The 19,493-nt window shown below is 38.2% G+C and overlaps 1 protein-coding gene across 9 annotated transcripts in view; it reads right to left on the bottom strand.

Annotated features, from left to right (window-relative positions):
* LOC115435609 (poly(rC)-binding protein 3-like) overlaps positions 1-19,279 on the bottom strand; it is a 34,477-nt gene extending 15,198 nt beyond the window's left edge. For 3 of the 9 annotated variants that reach the window (XM_030158157.1, XM_030158182.1, XM_030158192.1), the window contains exons 1-5: positions 17,544-17,739; positions 5,447-5,615; positions 5,253-5,276; positions 5,126-5,158; positions 3,222-3,338 (exon numbers count right to left, since the gene is read on the bottom strand). In XM_030158157.1, the coding sequence (XP_030014017.1) occupies positions 3,222-3,338; positions 5,126-5,158; positions 5,253-5,276; positions 5,447-5,521 (249 nt within the window). In that variant the 5' untranslated portion in view covers positions 5,522-5,615; positions 17,544-17,739. Of the gene's footprint in view, positions 1-3,221; positions 3,339-5,125; positions 5,159-5,252; positions 5,277-5,446; positions 5,616-17,543; positions 17,752-19,150 lie in introns of those variants that run through there. The other 6 variants (XM_030158166.1, XM_030158173.1, XM_030158148.1 and 3 more) reach the window with 5 other exon arrangements.
* Positions 19,280-19,493: the final 214 nt, after the last annotated feature.

The raw sequence follows: 19,493 nt of genomic DNA, 5'->3' as shown, positions 1-19,493 counted from the left end.
GATAGACAATCGCAATATATAAAAGACATGACAAACTGTGAGTCTGAAACTGAAGCACTGTGGTACTGTTTATCTGTCAAATGTTCATTGTGGTCCGTTTCAGATGCTGCAGCTCTTTCATAATTCATAGTTTGAGTTATTGTTTGTTCAGTATTAATTGTCAGCCTTGTAAATCCAAGCTAGACTGACTGTACATATCCTGACCAAGGAAAATAAAATTCTCACTTTGTGCAGTAATCTACACCTGGCTTTTCTGCCTCCGTCCATAATAATATACATTATATAGACTAAATGTCATCTAAAATTAATGTTTATTTGCAACATAGTGTAGCAAACTGTTACATGATCGAAAACAAATTAATTTTAGCAAAGAAAAATGTCTCAGTTTTGAATGTCTGGGGTTGCCAGAAATTGGTGATGTTAAAATGGGGTCACGAACCAAAAAAGGTTGGGAACCACTGGTTTACACTATTAGATACGGGGTTTCTGCGGGTCATTAAAAAGCATTAAAAGTCATTAAATAGATTTTATGAAATTTAAATGGCATTAAAAAGCATGAAATTCGATGTCCACAGGCATTCAAAAATTAAATACACTTGATGGAAAAAAAAGCATTGTTATTCATGATTTATTTTGATTATATAAGTAATTAAATAATTTTGATCAGAAGTATAGTGTGATGATTGACAGGTGGAACCCTTAAATTGCCTATTGTTTATAGCCGATACACAAAGTCACAACACCAGATGCTAGGAATGTAACGTGCTGTGAGTGTGCTCATGCTGCGGCGAAAGAGGGAAGGGAATATTAACAAATGTGGGAAAAATGGGAAAATGCAAGTTTCAGCAGAAATGATTGGAGGAGGAACTATTCAGAACCTAATTAAAGCCTATCAGTGGTAAACCACCATAAAACTATATATATGAAAGTGTATCTGCAGTTGGACATGGGTATTAAATTAGTTTTAAGTGACATTAAAAAGCATGAAATTAGATTTGGTGATACCTGCAGAAACCCTGAGATTATTACTCATCGGAACTTTTGGGTTAATCTGAGGGCTCATCATGTGTCTGATGGGAGAATAAAGAGGAAAAAGGTCCAATACATTCCTCTGACTCCCTCCAATCTCTGAACAGTCATTGAAATAAAACATACGAGTCTAGAGGGAAATTCACTCTTCGGTACAGCAGTTAATAATGTATAGACCTGACAAATGTGGACCCACAATGCACTGCTTTTCATAAGACACCACAGGACAATAAAATTGGAATCCACAGGGTTAATCTATAACAGTATTGTCATATCTGAGTCGAATCCTCGGCTGACAAAGTACAAGAATTGGCTCCAAGAAGTGCTGAAGTAGTATGAAAATGCCACAAAATTGGGATTTAAGCACTTAATACTTTTCATGCAACTTACAATCTGTGTTGTCATATTCAGCATCAAAACATCTTCAGTTATAGTGGCTAACTTATTGTTCCCGTCAGTTGGTGCTGGGAAGGTACTTAAGTGTGGGTTTTAGCTTCCAGCAGGGCAGAAAATGTGTGGTGAATAAGAGGCAAAATGTTTTGTGACTGAAGGTAAAAGGCAGAGTGAGTGCAGTAAAACGGAGACGGGGCTGCAGAGTCCGATTAGAATTCTTTGTTAGTTCAACGCTAGAAGCCAGTCCTTAAATGCACAGTACGGGGTCTCTCAAACAAAACAAAACAAAACAAAATGTGGATTTCTTGATTTTGCGAAGGACCGTGGGATCATGGGAAGTTGTTTTCACCACCGCAGTCAATTAATAAACATCTATCTGACAATCAGGTTTACAAACAAACTAATGTACGAAGGATTTATTGATACTAACTTCAGTGATGTATTATATATTCATGTCACTTCTAAATAGACAGTCAAACTAACATGAGTTCAGATAATGTTAAATATGAACTTAGTAGTAAGTTGACTTGTCTGATGTAACACTAACTATGGAATATAAAATGATACAAAATAGGCACAAGTTACATCAGCTAATATAATGTTTAATTTAAATGTAATTGTTCTTTTTATGAAGGTGCACAATAATACAGTATATAATTGGCACACAAATTTATTTTATACAAATACAAATCAACACTATTTATGATGGCAAAGCAGTAGTAAGAAAGTACGATGTATGTACTAATGTAATGTAAACTAATGTAAATGTAAATTTTATTTTTAGTCTGAACATTACTGGGACACACACACACACACACACACACTTTGGCCTGTCCTTTACGGTCACCTACACCCTTATCTAATAATAATAATAATAATACTAATACTACTAATAATAATGATAATAATGATAATAATAATGATAATAATAGCTAACGTAACATTAGAGAAGTTATCTTTTATAACTTCATGGTACCAAACACAATAACATTAGCCACCGGTCACACATCATCAAAAATAGGCTGGTATTGAAATATGTTAGTAAATCCAACTTTAATTGGATTAGTGTGTTGCCAAAGGACAAAAAATATTACATATTATTTATTATGTGTCAAATCCTGCTGTGTTGCTGTTATTATTCAATTTAGTGATAAAAATGGGATATAAAATAAGTGATTTATCTCAATTGTTGGACATATTTTATATAAATACAAAGCAAAAAAAAAAAAACATTTAGAAGTTATTTTTCTATATTTTAACATGTAAATTTGACATATAATATTTGTTTAAGTGTATCCCACTAGGTCAATTATGGATGTTTAACATTCTTTGCAGACTTCACATTAATGTTGCTCAAAAAATCAGCTTTATTTTGTCATATTTGTGCATGACCTCATTTTACTTTGGGCTCTGTGCTTCCCGTCAGGAGCCTTATCGTACAGTGTTTGTTGAGGTGTTTTCTCTGAGGCTGTCTGCTTCTGGTTGTGTATGCCTCGCTTGTTGCCCTCCACATTACTGTATGTATATATGCTCCATCCCGCCGAGGTTAATCTTTAGTGTTTCTTGGAGACACTTTGGCTCGGTCCGCCTGGAAGCATGCTGATACGGCACCCGATTCAAAACACAGCACTGGCCCACTTTCAAAGGGTGCTGCAAGGTTAGATCAGCACATTTCTGTCCTACATAACAGGGCCAAGGCTGCTTTGTATTCCATTTGGAAATGAGACTGTAGCATCGCCACGGTCGACTTACTGTCTAAGTCGACTGTTGTTGTTGTGTATGGACTGTGACCGTTTTACCTCCTCAAACTTGTAGGCGATCATGGCAAAGGCCTTAAATATCGCATCTGTTGGCCCAGTGATGGTGACTATCCGCTCAGGGCAGTTTCCCTCTGAGATGTTGATACGGGCCCCACTCTGAAAAAAACAAAAAAACAAAAAAGAAACCTTTAAACCTCGTAACACCTTATATGACAGTTTCCTGATTAGGGATAAGTATTATAATACAAGAAATATGAGGCCACAATGCATATATTAGACCATGGGTGTCAAACATATGGTCCAAGGGCCAAAACTAGCAAAAAATACACTGAAGATGTTAAATCCAAATTCTAAGCTCTCAAATTTTAACAATTTTCTGCTTTTTACTAAATGTTTTGTGTGTTTGTTGATCCACTGTGATCTGTAAGTTCTAAAGCACCTGTATAAATTAAACGTTGTGGCACAATATTGTTAAAATTGCGCTTATTATTCTGAAGAAATTACAGTTTCTTAACCCATAAAGACCCAAACATCTAATGGCAACCAAAATCATCTACTGATATAAAAAGTTAAATCACTGTTGATCCACTAATCCTATCAACACGTAAATAATTGATGTAAAATGCAGTTTGTCATCTTTTCATGGTCATCAGATATGACCCATTTGGACGTTCAGAGGCTCTGTAGTTACCATGGAAACACCGTCATCTTCTACAACATTGATTCACCAGTAAAACCCATGGAGTTGGATCAGTGACATTGGATGGACACACTTGTTCTATGTTCATTTAATGACAAATTTTACTGAAAAAGTAACTTTTTCTTCAGTTTTCACAGTTTTTCTTATAATAACCCTCAACTTAAATCTGAGTTATAATGAACAGCTACATGATCAGTGAATGAAATGTAGGAAAATACCATATTTTCCCTTGAAAAAAGTTAATATCACAATAAATGGTGATAAATCGCTTAAGGACAGTTAAATATAGAAAGAAATTAATTTGGGAACTGCCACAAAAGTAATACTGGGTCCTTATGGGTTAAAGTTATCCACATTTTTGGTTAAAGGATAGTTTTTAAATATTAGTAGTAAATGTTTTCATGATTTACTTTTACTTTTTTGCACTAAAACAAAATATTTATAGGTTATTTTTCTATTATTTTGCAGGTCATATTGGACTAAAACGAGTTTGACACCCCTTGATTAAACTTTTCTAGGCTCTTCCTAACTTCATTTTCTAGTTTCTGTGTGTAATATGTGTTCAACCTAAATGCAACCCAAGCTACATCAGTTTATATATGACTCTAACATCACCCTTCAGTGGTTTACCAATGATCTAGTGGTTGTTTTCCAATGTATTTCAACACTTTTCTAAGGAAAACTTGTGAAAAAGGGTCCAAGCACAATATGACACATAGAAACTGGCTCTAAAGGTACTCATTTTGAATCTTGGTGGCTCTTTGGACCACATCAGAAACACAGAAAACTGACACTCTGACAGAACCTTGTAATTCCTGGGGCTAATATTCTCACACTACAAGTCCCAGGTACTTTTAGTGAAGTTTTCAGGTAGCTTTAGATTCCTGTTGATCCTGAACATACACATAATTTCCCCTAATGTTAAGTTTGCATCTGTTCTGTTTGATTTCCAATTCGAATGAAAGCCCTGCCACAACATCGGCTCTCTACATTTAACACAAAACACTTAGTGCGGCTGGAAAACCATCAATCCTGAATCCACGGTAGTTTATCTTAGGCCAAAACATGTTCCAGACTTAATATGAAAGGCGGTATCTTCTAGTTTCTGTGTATAACACCGGCTAAAACACAACCATATCTCAAATGTAACTCTAACCATTACATGCGTCATCACGGCCTTGGTCGATAGTTCAAGTTTTTAAGAATTACCATGATAAAAGAATAATGGAAAAGCTGGACTTACATCTTCACGCATTTTCTTCACTGTTTCTCCTTTCTGGAAGAAGAAAAGAAACATAATTGAGAGGCTTTGTTTGCTTGCTCGAGGCTTTATAGTCTTTACATGGTCTGCTTGTGTTTGTGATAAGTACCTTTCCTATGATGCTTCCGACCTCCTGCGGAAACACAAAAGCATTGTTAGGTCCATTCGTGCCACAGGGGCTCATGAAATTAGAATCTATTTTCTGACAGATAAGTGGATGAATCGGATGAACTGAATTAGACTTCCTAGGGATAGAAAAGCAGTTTAACAGCAGGTAATTGGATGGTGAACCTCATGCCGTACCTTTCCGTGCATCAGCAGCCGGATGGTGAGGGTCACATTCAGCCCGCCTTCTGATTGGACCTTGATGGGTTCCATGTCGGGATTGGATGTGAAGGAAGGGGCGTGGTTACGTGGCAGAGGAGTTCAAGGGCCAACACGAGTGTGATGGTGGAGTCAGCCAACCGGTCACCTGCCAAAAGACGATTAGACGCATTCAGTAGGGTTCACATTGACTTTTATCTTTCATAAAGACAGTTGAAATAAAAACAGAGGGTTATCAAGGAGGTTCTAGGTAACCAAAGGTCAAATGGGGGTGCACTCAGTAGTCGGCCTATGAAAACATTGGTGTCAAACATACGGCCTGTGGACCAAAAACTGGCCCACCATAGGGTCCGATCCGGCCCATGGGGATGAATATGTAAAGTACAAAAATGACCCCAAAGACTTTAACAGTCAAGGGTGTCACTGACAACATGTTTTGATCATAAAGTTAAAAAAATATATACCCTCCTGAGATCCAGGAAAGTAAAGGTTTGGGGTTTTTTACATTAAATAATTGACTTGATTGGAAACAGCATGATGCAACATTTTTTTCAGATATATTTTCTTTCTTTTTTGTTGGTTGTGTTTTAAGGAAGGTCCTTTGCAGACAGCGTCTTTTTTTTTTTTATTATTTATTTTTTTAATATATATTTATATTTTTAAAGCTTTGAAACCCTTGTTCCCTACATGGGACAAAAATGCATGTCTGGTCTGTATCTATTTTTTAGGATAGTTATACTGACGTGTAAATGATGAAGCTGAGGCTTAATGTTGTTAAAATTCACTTATTTTTCAGGTTGTTCAGGTTATTCACTTTTTCATAATTACATTTTCATTAAATAATTTGACTTTTTTTTCCTCACTTCAACAGAAAATTGGAGCTGTCATTATTTATTTATAGGTGATTATGTTATTATTTCACTGTTCTGACCCATTTGGTCTAAATCCACTAGAGGAATGTTAATTATTCTCACAAAGACTATCAAAAGAGAGAAAAACAAAAGTTAATACCTGACTCAGCCATTCTAAGTCTTTATGAGCTTTTAGCCCTGCCCTAATACCACCAATATTATCATCTATGGTTAATGCTTTATCATTTGTAGACCTATTATAAATCTAACTCACTCTTTATTGATTCATTTAAGGAGTTGTGGCTGTATTACATCCATCATTCTAATGCACAGGAATCTATTAAAAATCGGTTAATGTTAATACAATTTTGATTGATTGCAATAGACATTCCTTATCACAAAAATAATAATGAAGCTTTCTTTTGAGATATAAAGTGCATCTGAGGGCCCTCTGGTGGCCATGGGTGCCCTAGCAGGCCCTTAACTGTGATAACTGAGGTTTATTTTTGACATTTAAAAAAAAAAAAAAAAGTGGATTTAATTGTTTTATTCTTGTGGTCCCTGTACGAGTTTTGCTTAGATATAAAAGAAGGACTCCAAAGAAAAAAATGCTGGCCTCCATTGGTCTGTAATTTGCACTTTTAATGATTTCTCCAAAACCTGCTTCATTGATTGAGGGCAGTTATTTGTTTTTGGGAGGATTTACAGCTTATAGTGTTTTATTTTTCTGATGGAAGAACTTATCAGAGCTGAGATAGCAAAGACTCCTGATTTAATGACTACCATTTCAGGTTATTACATTGTTGAATCTTATGGATTTTATTTGGCTAATAGTGCTGTTTTGTTGTAAATATCCAAGATAGTGTCCCTGAATGCCTCATCTTGAATGTTCTGCTGTCTTTAAAAACACCAAAGGCTGAAAATGCCTTGAAATGTCTATTTATTTGGCATTAGAAACTTTATTTGTTGTATTACTTGTGAAAAATGAACTTGTAATGCCTTGAAATGTGAATTTAATTGGATGTAAACACATCCATTCAAAGGTTTAAAATATAATTTTTTTCATTTTCTGATGTTTATTTCCTGGCTTATGTTGACAATGATTTATAGTTTATACATATATTCATTCCCTTTCCAAAAGGCTTAACAATAGAAACAATCTATGCAGAATAAAACAAACTAAAACATCTCAAGAGAGAGAGTTAAAGGAATTGTAGTGTCTTAACAGATGAAGGTGCATTTTTAAAAGTAAAAGCCTGAATTTGCAGCCCTGATCTTTTAGAGCAAGTTCTTTTTTTGTGCAATTATGTGCTTATACTTTGCATAAATTAAAGTGTTTAGTCAAATAGCTCCAGAGTACAACTTGGAAAGGGCAACGCTCATGAAGAAAACTGCAGAGATTGGAGTGAATGGATGGATGCAGGGGCTCAGCAGTTTATTTTTGCCTGTAGGACCCTTCGGGAGGTTAAACCCACCGCTTTGACTCCTCATGAGACAACATTTTATTCCAACTTCATCCTCTAATGAACATGTGTAAATAGTTTATAGATCTTGTAAGGAGCTTTGTGGCATGTTATTTCCAAACACGTAAGGGCCCCCTGTTCAAGAGCCTGACACACATTGCAATAAAAAACAAATATAGGTCAGCATATGTCTCTTTGGTCGCGAGACGAGCCGTCGAATGTCAAGCTCTATATTTATTTTTATCAAACCCATTTCAGCCGGAACGCGCTTTAATTCCGACTGACAGGTGATGTAATGACTCAATGCTGCAGTAATGAGAGGCGACACAGGAGGGCACTCTAGTCCGTGATGTTGAAATCTGACTCAGGGGCTGGGTATTCAGAGCACTGGATGATTTAATGTTACATTTCAAACTGATAACATCTTAACACTGTGACATTTTACAGATTTACAGCATGCAGTTTGATTTAAGATAAGATAAGACTTTATTGATCCCACCAGAGGGAAGTTACACAGTTGACAGCATGTGCAGGGAAGACAGAAAACAATAAATATACACTTGTGCAACATAAAATACAAAGAGCTATTTATGTAAATTTAGATACAAATTTAAATATTATATAACTATTTACAATGCATTTGCACATGCACATGGTGTGATATGGAGGGGGCGAGTTAAAGTCAGCTTGAATGCACTTATATCACACATTAAAGCCAGGAATTTCTGCAAATAGTAATGATTAAGTGGTCAAATGAGACATAATTGAATGCAATATGGCAGATTTGTTGTTGCACGGAAGGCTTAAATGAAACGATGGCAGATGGAAGCAGGTTGAGATAAACTGCTGTTTCTGTTCTAAGCTGCTGCATCTCACAAATAGAACAGGCCGTCATGAAAGAACAAGCAAAGTCAAAGACACTGATGATTGTGTTTGATATCTCACAGCTTGGCGCAGAGAGCACTGTGAAATGTAACGCCGAGCCACAGTCTGCAATGTTCTTTTTGTGTTTGACTGCTGAGATGGAGTAACCAACGTCTGTTATTGGCAATGAAAGAGCAAAGTGAAGTCCTTTTTTTTTTTTTGGTGTGTGTGTGTGTGGGTTTTTTTCCCCTTGTGCTTGGAAAACACAAAGAGGCAGAAGAAGACGAGCTCCTGCTGTCGCTGACCTTGACTGCAGAGACACAGAATGTCACCGTCTGCCAATCACGCGCTCTGTCGCCGCATGGAAGGAGAGTTTTTCTGAAATCATTTTTTTATATCTGGCTTTTCACTCTCTCACTTCTCTGTTGCCCGCTTTGATGAAATCGACTGTCGGGATCACAACACCATTCCTATTTTTTAATACGATGCCAAGTTTCGATAACTGGGGGTAGACAGTAGATCAGCGGTGTCAAACGTGCGGCCCAGGGGCCAAAACCGGCCCACCAAAGGGTCCAGTCTGGCCCATGGGATTGAAGACAGTAATAGTCGAAGGTGTCAAAATAATTTTAGTTCTGGGGACATTTAAAGACCAATATGATCTCAGGTGGATCAGACAAGTAAAATAATAGCATAATAATATAACAATGACAAACTGCCAAAGTTTTCTCTTTGTTTTTGTGTGAAAAACGTAAAATAACATGATAAAAATGCTTACAGTTCCAAAATATCTTTTCACAAAAATGCAAATTATCTAAATGACCATGAACAACCCAATAATAAGTGGAATTTCAAAAATATTCTGCCTGTTACTGAATGTCTTGTGTCTTTTTAGGTCCACTGTGATCCGTAAGTTGTAATGCACGTGTGTAAATGAAAAGCTGAAGCGTCATATTGGTAAAACTGCACTTTTAACACAAAGAGAAAAATTTGGAGTTTTTATTTTTTTGGTTATGATGCTATTATTTTACTGGTCTGGCCCCCTTCAGATCAAATTTGGCTGTATGTTGCTCCTGAAGTAAAATGACTTTGACACCCTTGTGGTAGATGCTTGAGTCAAAAGTTATTTATACTTTTTAACCTCATGAACAAGAGTCAAATCAAACACCAGGAAGTACAGTGTCAGGGCTGGAAATTAATTACATCTGAGATTAGATGAGACTTTATTGATCCCATAATGGGGAAATTCACTGGTCAAGGCAGCAACAGGATAAAGCGCAAGAAAAAATTTGCTTGCATAAAGATAAGAAACAATATAATAATAATAATAATAATAATAATAATAATAATAATAATTAGTGATAAAACTCTATAGTCTATATACATATTTACATAACAGTAAACAGATGACGTTTCTTCTGCAGCAGACTATTTTCGTCTCTTTTCCATTACGACGTATATGCAGACATAAAATACCACTGATTGCATTAATAAAATATTGCATAACTGTTGTATTTAAGCTGATTTTATTATAGCTAAGAATTGGTCCAGTATAAAACTAAAAAACTTGGTTAGGGTTAGGAAAAGTATTCGGGAAAGGTCTAACTAAGAGAGAAAACAAGGAAAGACAAGTAAATATAGACAATCCCGTTAAATAACAGTAGAAATACTAATAATTACGTTGCTTGGCTTTTGTAATTTGTATTTTTATGATCACAAAATATCACCAAATTACATTAAACATGGGTCATTTTAAGCCTTCACACAGTTTGACTCATTCTTATTCTTACTTCTGTGATGAGGTCGAGCTGTTTTCTTAGTTTACTTCACCTTTAGTCACTACCTTGTTTTTAAGTGTGGTTCTGTTTTTGTGGTAAAGAACTCAAAGATGCTTCGGAAATGTGTAATTTGTTCGTGCAGACATCTTAAGTCCAGGCCTTGTGTATGATATCCTACAAAGGAGTTATAATAGGAGATCCTGTTAATAGTAAAAGTGTTGGAAATGTAAAAAAAAAAAAAAAAAAAAAAAAAAAAAAAAAAGGAAAAATTGCATTTAAGACCTGTTTTTTGTGCTTCCAGGCCTGATATTTACAGTATGTCTTCCACATTTAAAGCCTCATGGTGGGTTTAATTTTTCACATTTCTTCGGGGGCTGTTAATGAGCCTCTTCTGGTCCAACAGCAAGTTTACTACACCTTTTATACTGTAACTGTTCAACAAAAAGGCACCAATATGTTACGTTTTGATCGCAAATGTCTGCAGATGAAACTGACCAGACATGGACGTCACTTTTTAATTCAGGACTTCATTAAAGTACAGTCTTAAAATATGGGTCCAGTAGGATTTTTTCTGAATCTGGTCCTGATACATGTGTGTTCCAGATTTGGTATATCTAGCTGACCTAGACCTCATGAATGAACTTAGTTTTTTTTTTTTTTTTTTTTATGTACTAGGGGCACTAGAAATTTTTGCAGCTTCTGCTCCATGTGTGAATATGTCTGTTATGGCCCGAAGGTTCTAACATATTACAGTATCAATCGACAAAATGATCCAAGCTCCAACATAGAAGTACTTGCTGACTGTATTGTACATATATTTGCTATAGAAACAAGAAGAATTTTACCAACATCGCACACTTAATTGTTTATTTTCTTGATTAAAAGATGCTAAAGCAGATGGGAAGTGTGTCAACACTTCAATGCCCGTTTGCAAAATACAGTTACTGTGATGTTGACGTGTGTTTTCCGAGCAGAGCGACAGATATGGTTCAAAGTAACATATATTCCAACAAACTGTAGCATCCGACAGAGGCCCCTCTAATCTATGCAGCATGGAGAGGAGCGCTAAGAGATGTGCTGGTCGGAGGCCAGGGGAGGTTCGTTCAGAGATAAGGACGGGGATTCTGTTGCCAGCTGTCTCTCCAATCTCCCAGAGGAGACCAGATTACATAAAAAGCCTTAATCTGGGTTTAAGACCCAAGCCAGCGGTGCAGGTCCTCTCCAGGGGCAGAGGGGGTGGGGTGGTGGGGATGAAAAAAAAAAAAAAAAGCCTTAAGATTGACAAGAGGATTCAAGCTTATATTGATGATAAATTGCACCACATTCATCTGCTTCAACATGACAAAATGCAGACTTTGGGGTGCAAAAGGGAGTTTCTTGGCGAGGAAACAATTGCTTCACTTTGCGTCGTCTTCTGTTCTCCACTCTGCACAGTAATGAACTGAATACATCTTCAAAGAGACTGTGATTAAGACTGAAACTGGGATACTCCGCTGTGCTCCGCAGATTTAGGTCAACAAAAACTACCGTGTTGGACCTCAGAGATGAACAAGGTCAGCATTAAGAGCTGCACTCCAACGGCGGTCCTCCCAGACACTATTTTGCTCATACATCCTGTAGCATAATAGAATTTAGGTCAAGGCCCCATGAATCATTTGCCCCAATGGGCTAAAACCCTCCAGCAAATACCTATTTACTATTTTTAAATTACATTTTCTGAATTTCTTATGATTTCAAAGCTCCAAGTGCGTACCCTGAAGCTTCAAAAACATATGTATTTTTAGACAATTGAGGTCCATGCGTCCTCTGAGCCCGCTCTGCAGATCATTTCAACCATACTGTGCATACATCGATTTTGTAATTTTCATCCCCCGTCTCTTTGTTAATCAGGCAGGAAGTTGAGGGGGGGGGGCGGTATGAGAAATACAGAGGGATGGTAGAGAATTTTTCATGACATCTGACGGGGAAAGTGGGTCATGCTCGGTGTTGCAGCGCTGCTAGCCTCCTCCTCTATGGCGGCTATTGAATTAATCACGCTTTACGCTCGGCTGGACAACGCAGCACACAAAATGGCTCTCCCCCCCACTCCCACCCCCCTCCACCTCCACCACCACCGCCGCCACCGCCGCCGCTGCCACCCTCCCCACATACGCACTCGCCTCCCATCTCCCCCTGTGTCTGCTGAGCGCTCGCCACAGAAAAGACTTGTGCATTGCTCTTGAAGAAACTTGAATCGAAGGTCTCTGCTTTTTGGTCCCTTTTATGTCCGGCTAACAATGACAAGACGCCGGCTTTTCTGCAGACCCACTGGTCTGTAAATGATGGAAAAACCCTTAGAAATAAATGGAAAAAGCCCAAACTAAGGGCAGATACTTGTGGAAGTGCATTTAGCAGAGCGGCGTCACAGTTATGTGTTTATCTGCTTTTTTTTTTTTGATCCCTTGACTCAAAAACAGCTATGAAGCACAGATTGTAATGAATCACATTAAAGTACCCACTCCATAAAAATGACTGTGCAGTACACTCCAGGCAGAGTACCGCTGCACAGATGAGTGGCTTGGACCTTTGACATAGGACCCCAACATTCTGTCCACTGCAGTTTAAGATGGTGAAACATGAAAATCTGCAGATGTTTAGCTGAAAATATCAGAAACAAATCAAAAAGTGTTGAATTTTTCTCTCTTGTATAACTTTAAGGACTTTAAAACACCCATCAGGCCCCTGGTGACCCACTGTAGGGCTTGGGTTAGTGAGGAAACATGTTGTAGTTTCTGTATTTAGCATGTGGCTAAAATACAAGCTAACCCAGATCAGTTCAAACATGACTCAGATGTAACTCTAACCCAAGGGTTTGGGCTACACAATTACATTAAAAGGGTGGATGATTACTCAAAACTAATATAAAACATAAAAAAAAAAGAAAAAAGAAAAACATTTTTTCAATGGGAGGATTTGCAAATATGTACCTGTCATATCTGCTGCTGTATTGCACTACTGCTGCTATTGTAAATAGATTTTATGTATATCTTTTATATTCTATTATAGTTTATACTACTTATTTATTCCTATTCTATTTTGAACTTTTTTTTTTTTAATAAATTGCATTGCATTTCATAGCAAGTTGAGAGACAAACAGTCTCAACAGACTCTCAATTCTCTATGTGATTGCAGCCCAGTCGACACAAATTTATGCCAGTAATAATCCCTTCCAATTCAGATTCAGCTTTTATATAATTCATAATCATTCTTCTCAAAGACAAACAACAGTGGATCATAGAAGTTGTTTCATAAAGTAGGCCATTCGCATGTTTTCCTGCATGTTGCTCATCTTTAAATAAGTTATCATGTCATTCTGTTGTTCTGTAAGTATCACTGAGTCACTCCCAGAGATGCAGTTAACAAATATCTGACAAACAGAGAAAAAGAGAAACAGAAAGAGACTGAAATCCTGTAAAGAAAATCATTAAATGGACGGCCTGCAGCATAATCTAGACCAAAGCCGCTGTCATCTGTTCCATCCTAATCCACATATCTAGAGATATGTCATTATGACGTTTTGATATAAAACCTTTCCTGACTGTACGACGGAGCCTGAGCCGAAGCTGCCACTAGAGGTTTTGTAAATTGAATCTGCAGTGATAAAGCGTCTCTCCAAAATGTATTCAGAAAACTACCCAATGGAATTTTTAACTCATGGGCTTGTACGCATTTTTTATTATTCTGTTTTACTTTTGAGGGCGTTTTTCTGTTAGAACTTTTAATAGCAAAACAGCTTTGAAGACTTTTTTTTTTTTTAACCTTGATTAAACATCAATGCGTGTATAGTGTAAAACCATGAATAGAATAGAGTGAGTACCAGCGTGGGTGCTCTAGTTCAGTTTGCATTTGGGGATACTCAGAGGGGCGTCAACATCTGGCCTCATAGGAGAATTTCCCTTAATTAAAAAAAAAAAGCCTACCGGTAATTAATCCCAACAACAACAAAAAAAAATTTCTATTCAGATTTATCTGTAAGATTTTTGCAAAACAAGAGGAAATTAGGTTCTTGAAACACTGAACTGAAAATCCAGTTATTGTTTAGTATAAATGCAACGCCAGCTGCCTTTTGCTACAACTATAATGTAATTTTCACCTTGATTTTCCTATGAATAGGTATAATTTCTCACTGAAGGACCTATACCCCAGTGTGGATGTGTTGGGTGGTGGTGGTGGATTTATAAAATCCAGGATTTTTCTGCCAGAGACCAGAATTTGCATTGCAATTGCTTTGGTTATGTTAGGAAAAGATCACAATTTGGTCCAAATAATGCTTAATATTTTGTGCCATTTCTATCTAAAATGTGGTATATTTACTTAAACATTACCACATGTCTTAACCCTTTAAATCCTAAGCCTAAAATGGTCCACCTGGGCTTTTTTTTTTCTTATTTTGACTATAAAATTGTTAGAAAATAGGCTGTGAGTGAGTCCCATTTTTTCAGAGCACTTTTTTTTTCAGATCTTGCAAAATTTAGCAATCATTTGCAATTTACTGCATGTTATAATTCTGCTAAAATGACATCTTCTCCAGCTTCTAGTATAGGCATGGGTGAAATTACTGTAATGATCCAATAAAGCCTATAAAGTGCAACATCTCAGGTTTCAGAAACCGATGAAATTTTTCCAATTGCACAAACAGTGAAAGACTTACAGCCATCCCAACTGCAAATGCACAGGGTGTGTCAGCGATGACATGTCAGGTTTTAAAGCATTAAACTAACCATAAAACATCTGATATTGCCAAATTCATCTAAATCAGTTGTAAATCGAGCTGCCGGATCTTTAGAGACGACTGGAATTTAGTCCAAAATATCTGCCAACAATCTACATTTACAATCAGCAACAACATCTTTACAACTTCTAACATCTGTTAACATTTAATTATTTTGTTGAAGAAAAATATAATATGGACACCATTGGTTTTATCGTAAACCATGTCTCCTTACAATTTTGTTGCATGTATGAACTTAGTTTGCAAGAAGTACTGCTGGATTTGGGATGTTTTTACATGCAAATTCTTGGAATAGTTGGATGTACTGTGATTTGTACTGAACGCGAACTTGTAATTTAACAAGTAATATTTTATTATTGTCATATCACCTTTAGTACCCCCATTCAGTTCTTGTGTATATTAATAAATAATGTAGAAATCTTGGTTATTCTGGGAAATTGTGATGCAGAGTACTACTGCAAGTCATTCAGTTCATCAAATAGGCCAAAGGAAAAGCTCTACTTCCAATGTAACTAATATGTTATCGCATGACTGGGGGAGTCCTCTGATGTGCATGTTTGTGCTCCAATTAAGGGTTGAACAAAAGGGAAATTAGTGAGGATATAGGGCAGCAGAGGGGGAGCACAGAGGGTGACCTGGTTGATCCATATGTTTTCACAGGAATTGTTCAAAGCTCAGTTCAGTTCTCCATGGAGGAACGTGCCACTATTTTTGGAGCGTTTGAACTTTATTTAGAACGAACCCCTCTCAGAGAGAAAGTTTTTGACAGCAAAAGCGTGAATGTGGAAGACTGAGGAGCAAGGGGGAAAAAAAAAAAAGATGGATGCTAAGTAATTGCTGGTGATGGCTGCCCTTGTCAGAAATAGTCACTGATGGAGTCGAATGAAATCGAGAGAAGTTACTGGTATATGAGCAGCTCTTGTCTCGTCTGGCGTAGGCTTTTGTTGTATGTGGTGCGGGCTGGAGGGGGGCGTCTACCCAATCGGCCTTCCTATACGCCACTATGACAGTGCTCTCAAGAGCTGTCAACCCACATCAGCAGCCCAGCATCCTGATAGCTCAGCCCAAATCACAATCAAAACTGTGGCCACTACATCTTCACTAGATACTCGCCACGACCAGTCGAGTCAGAGAATACAACAGGAGGCCAACTATCAGCGAGTAGCTCTAAAAGTACCTCATGTTTGCTGGGGAAAGTCCGACCGACCATAGGGGGGTGGGGGTTCTAGCAAATCGACACTGGCCTCAGCACAGTGTAACAGGCTTTACAATGCAGGCACACCATGTTCTGCTGTGAATGCGGCGCTAAGAGCTGAGCGTTAAGTCGGCCATTTTAGATTTGCCACAAATTGTAATGTGAGATCACTGCTTGTCACAAAGTCATGGCTTCCATACGTGCGCCGATCACCGAGCGGCCATGCAGAATGAGTCCTTTTTTCCGTAGTTTCCCTCTTTTTAGCAAATTGTCTTGCTTGTTACTCTTTACAAACATTGCAGTATTCTAGGATTATCACTTATCAAGAGTAAACTAATGAACGTAGCAGACTTTCACTGCTAAACACCCAAACAAAGGAGTTATTTGTTCCCATATTTCAAGCCAAACACATTGAATAGCGCTTGAGGTAACAATGAATGACATTTTTAGTCTATGAGCAGAAGAGAACAAGGCCATCAACAGCGCTAATATCAGCGTGACGGTAATTGGAATAACGATCTTGGGGGGAACTGATATATCGATTTCACTTACCGTCATTCTTCTAGTAAAAAAGGTCAATCCCTCATGCTAACAACACTCGACAAACAAGTCTTCAGTGCGTGCTTTTCTAGTATTACTAATTCTTCAACAATGAATTCGCTCATGCCTGAATCAAAGACAATGAAGACTTAAGAAAATCAAGACAGCCTCAAAAGCAAAATCGACTGACTGAAAAATGGACTATTCATTGGGGAAAACAGAAATATTCCCACACCGCATGTAGCCACCTTTTTTGGGCACAGCGAGGGTTCGTTTTGGAAATTGTTAACTTGATCTACTTCAAATAACCAAATTAGGTAACGAGTCGATAAATCATGTTATGTCACAGCTCAGTATCAACATAATGGTTGTTCTTGCTTGTGGGTAAGTTGTCGAGTTAATTAATTATTGATGCGGTAACCCAAGTCAGGATGCCTTTAATGCAAGTTTTCAACAGTTTGATATTTTTGCAAACACAAATACCAAGTTAAAGACAATGTTTTTGTTCAGAATTAAAAATGTATTCATTTTGTATATGAATGATTGCCTCTTTGGAAAAATTCTAAAAACTTAAGCAAATGTTTCTTCAATAGAACAATTAGGGATAAAGAGTTTACCTTGATGTAGCGCAGGATATGGTAGCTGACGACCACTTTCGGCGTTGCAAGATTAAATATCGCAAAGGCAAATGATTTTTTTCCCCCCTCTTCCTTTTGCTCTGCCCAGGACAAACCATGCCACCCTATTGGTTCATACCAACAAGTCACATGAGCAACCAGCCGAGCATGTGACGAATCTCTTATATGACGAAACGCAACTATGTGGCATCCTCAGTGACCGCAGTTTTTGGTTCCTGTGGTGCGATGCTCTGTTTGCCATACTGTTTGGTGTCAAGTGTAAATAGGCCGTATGATGATGCGTAATCTGGGTGACCATCACCCACCGCCCTGGACGACCCCCCCCTTCCTTCAGCTGCAACAATAGGAAAAGCATGCCCAGCGAGGCACACGGGCATTGTGGGGGCATGTCTGGGGATGAGGTGGTCTGAATCAGAACTGTAGCCTCCAGGGCATTCATCTGTCCCAGAGGAGGGTCGAGCACCCCAGACCCACCGAGCTATTGTCCTTGTCATTGCTGATAACAATCCACAGTAAAATAACATGGTCTACTTGTTCAAATAATGCTGTCTTAGATCGTAAAAACATTTATTTATGGGCAGCCATCAAGAGCACCTGCAGCCAACTGAGGAACCTGGTTCTTGATGCACCCAAACTCCCCAAGAAGCCAAGATCACATCCCCCTTAGGCCTGCAGACAACCCACACAGTGCACATACACAGCGCTGTGACGCCCATAGCCCCAGTCGTTCTGTTCCTCTGCTTTTTAATCTGCTTCAGTGTGAGTCTATGAGTGTGTACGTGCAGAATTACAGAGCTTTGGAGGCATCCCATCCCAGATTTTCCAATCCAGCATAAATCCAACCCTCATGTCAGATGGACAGTTGTGCAGAGCTTAATCTGACATTATTAGGGTTGAACGGCAGCAGTAGCAGAACACTGTCTTTAAGGGGGCTGACAGGGGAAAGCAAACAGTGGGGCGATGCTGACTGGATTAGTGGCAGGGCAGACAATGAAGAACATGTTTTACTTCATTGTCAATTGTTTTCATTAGGCACAGATGCTGACCACTCTAAATCCTCTTAGACCTATATAAAAAATGGACTCAGAACATGTGCTTTTAGTTGTTGTACCTATACAATGCAAAATGTAACCATGACTCCACCTACGCACCCGACTGTAAAATGGCCCATGGGATAAAATACAAATAGAGCATTAAATTTGCTCCACATTGAATCATAAAAGGCAAAGAAAGAGTGTGTGGGGTAAAATAGAGCGCCACGTCAGACAAAATCTGCTTTATATTCGAATGGCACTGTTGGCTCACCTTCAAAATCCAAAACCAAGAGCGGTGGTAGCCCTTGACAAAAACTACTTTACATAATATTCTTGTATAATTGAGTAAATCTTCATTAGTGCTAACTGCGCTCTGTCCTCAGCCCTTTGAGCATTCAATAGTGGTTTGACAGATTATATGTAATTTCTCAGTACTATAATAAGCTTTCTGTAGTCATAAAGAGCTCCTTCCTCTTGTTTTGATATCAGGGGTCAAACATTTCCGATGAGGTTAATGAAGCGCATCCATGGGTTAGAGGTCAAACTGCTTACCGGTGAAGATGCAGGGAAGCTCCTGATGAGGATAGAGGAGGTACAGTCTGGGAGTTCAGGACCAAGATGGCAGATTATGGGCACACTAAGGGGGTCAGGAAGCTAGCATGGCCCTATAAGTTCCCAAGCCCCCCCCCCTTTCTCGACCATAGCCTCCAGCAAGGTGATGAACCCAGGCTGCTCAAGCCAACGCAGGCCCCCAATTACAACCCGCCCCTACTAGAGGTTGTCCTCATAGCCACCCATGTGTCCTATCAGGGTGCCAGGGTCCTAATGGAGGCAGAAGGGCGTGAAGGAGAGAGTGAGGGGGATCGCAGTGAAAGTCAATCCGACTGATTGTTGA

Source organism: Sphaeramia orbicularis, chromosome 2 (genome assembly GCF_902148855.1).
Source record: "Sphaeramia orbicularis chromosome 2, fSphaOr1.1, whole genome shotgun sequence".
NCBI classification, from domain to species: domain Eukaryota; kingdom Metazoa; phylum Chordata; class Actinopteri; order Kurtiformes; family Apogonidae; genus Sphaeramia; species Sphaeramia orbicularis.
This window is presented reverse-complemented; position numbering and strand designations above follow the sequence as displayed.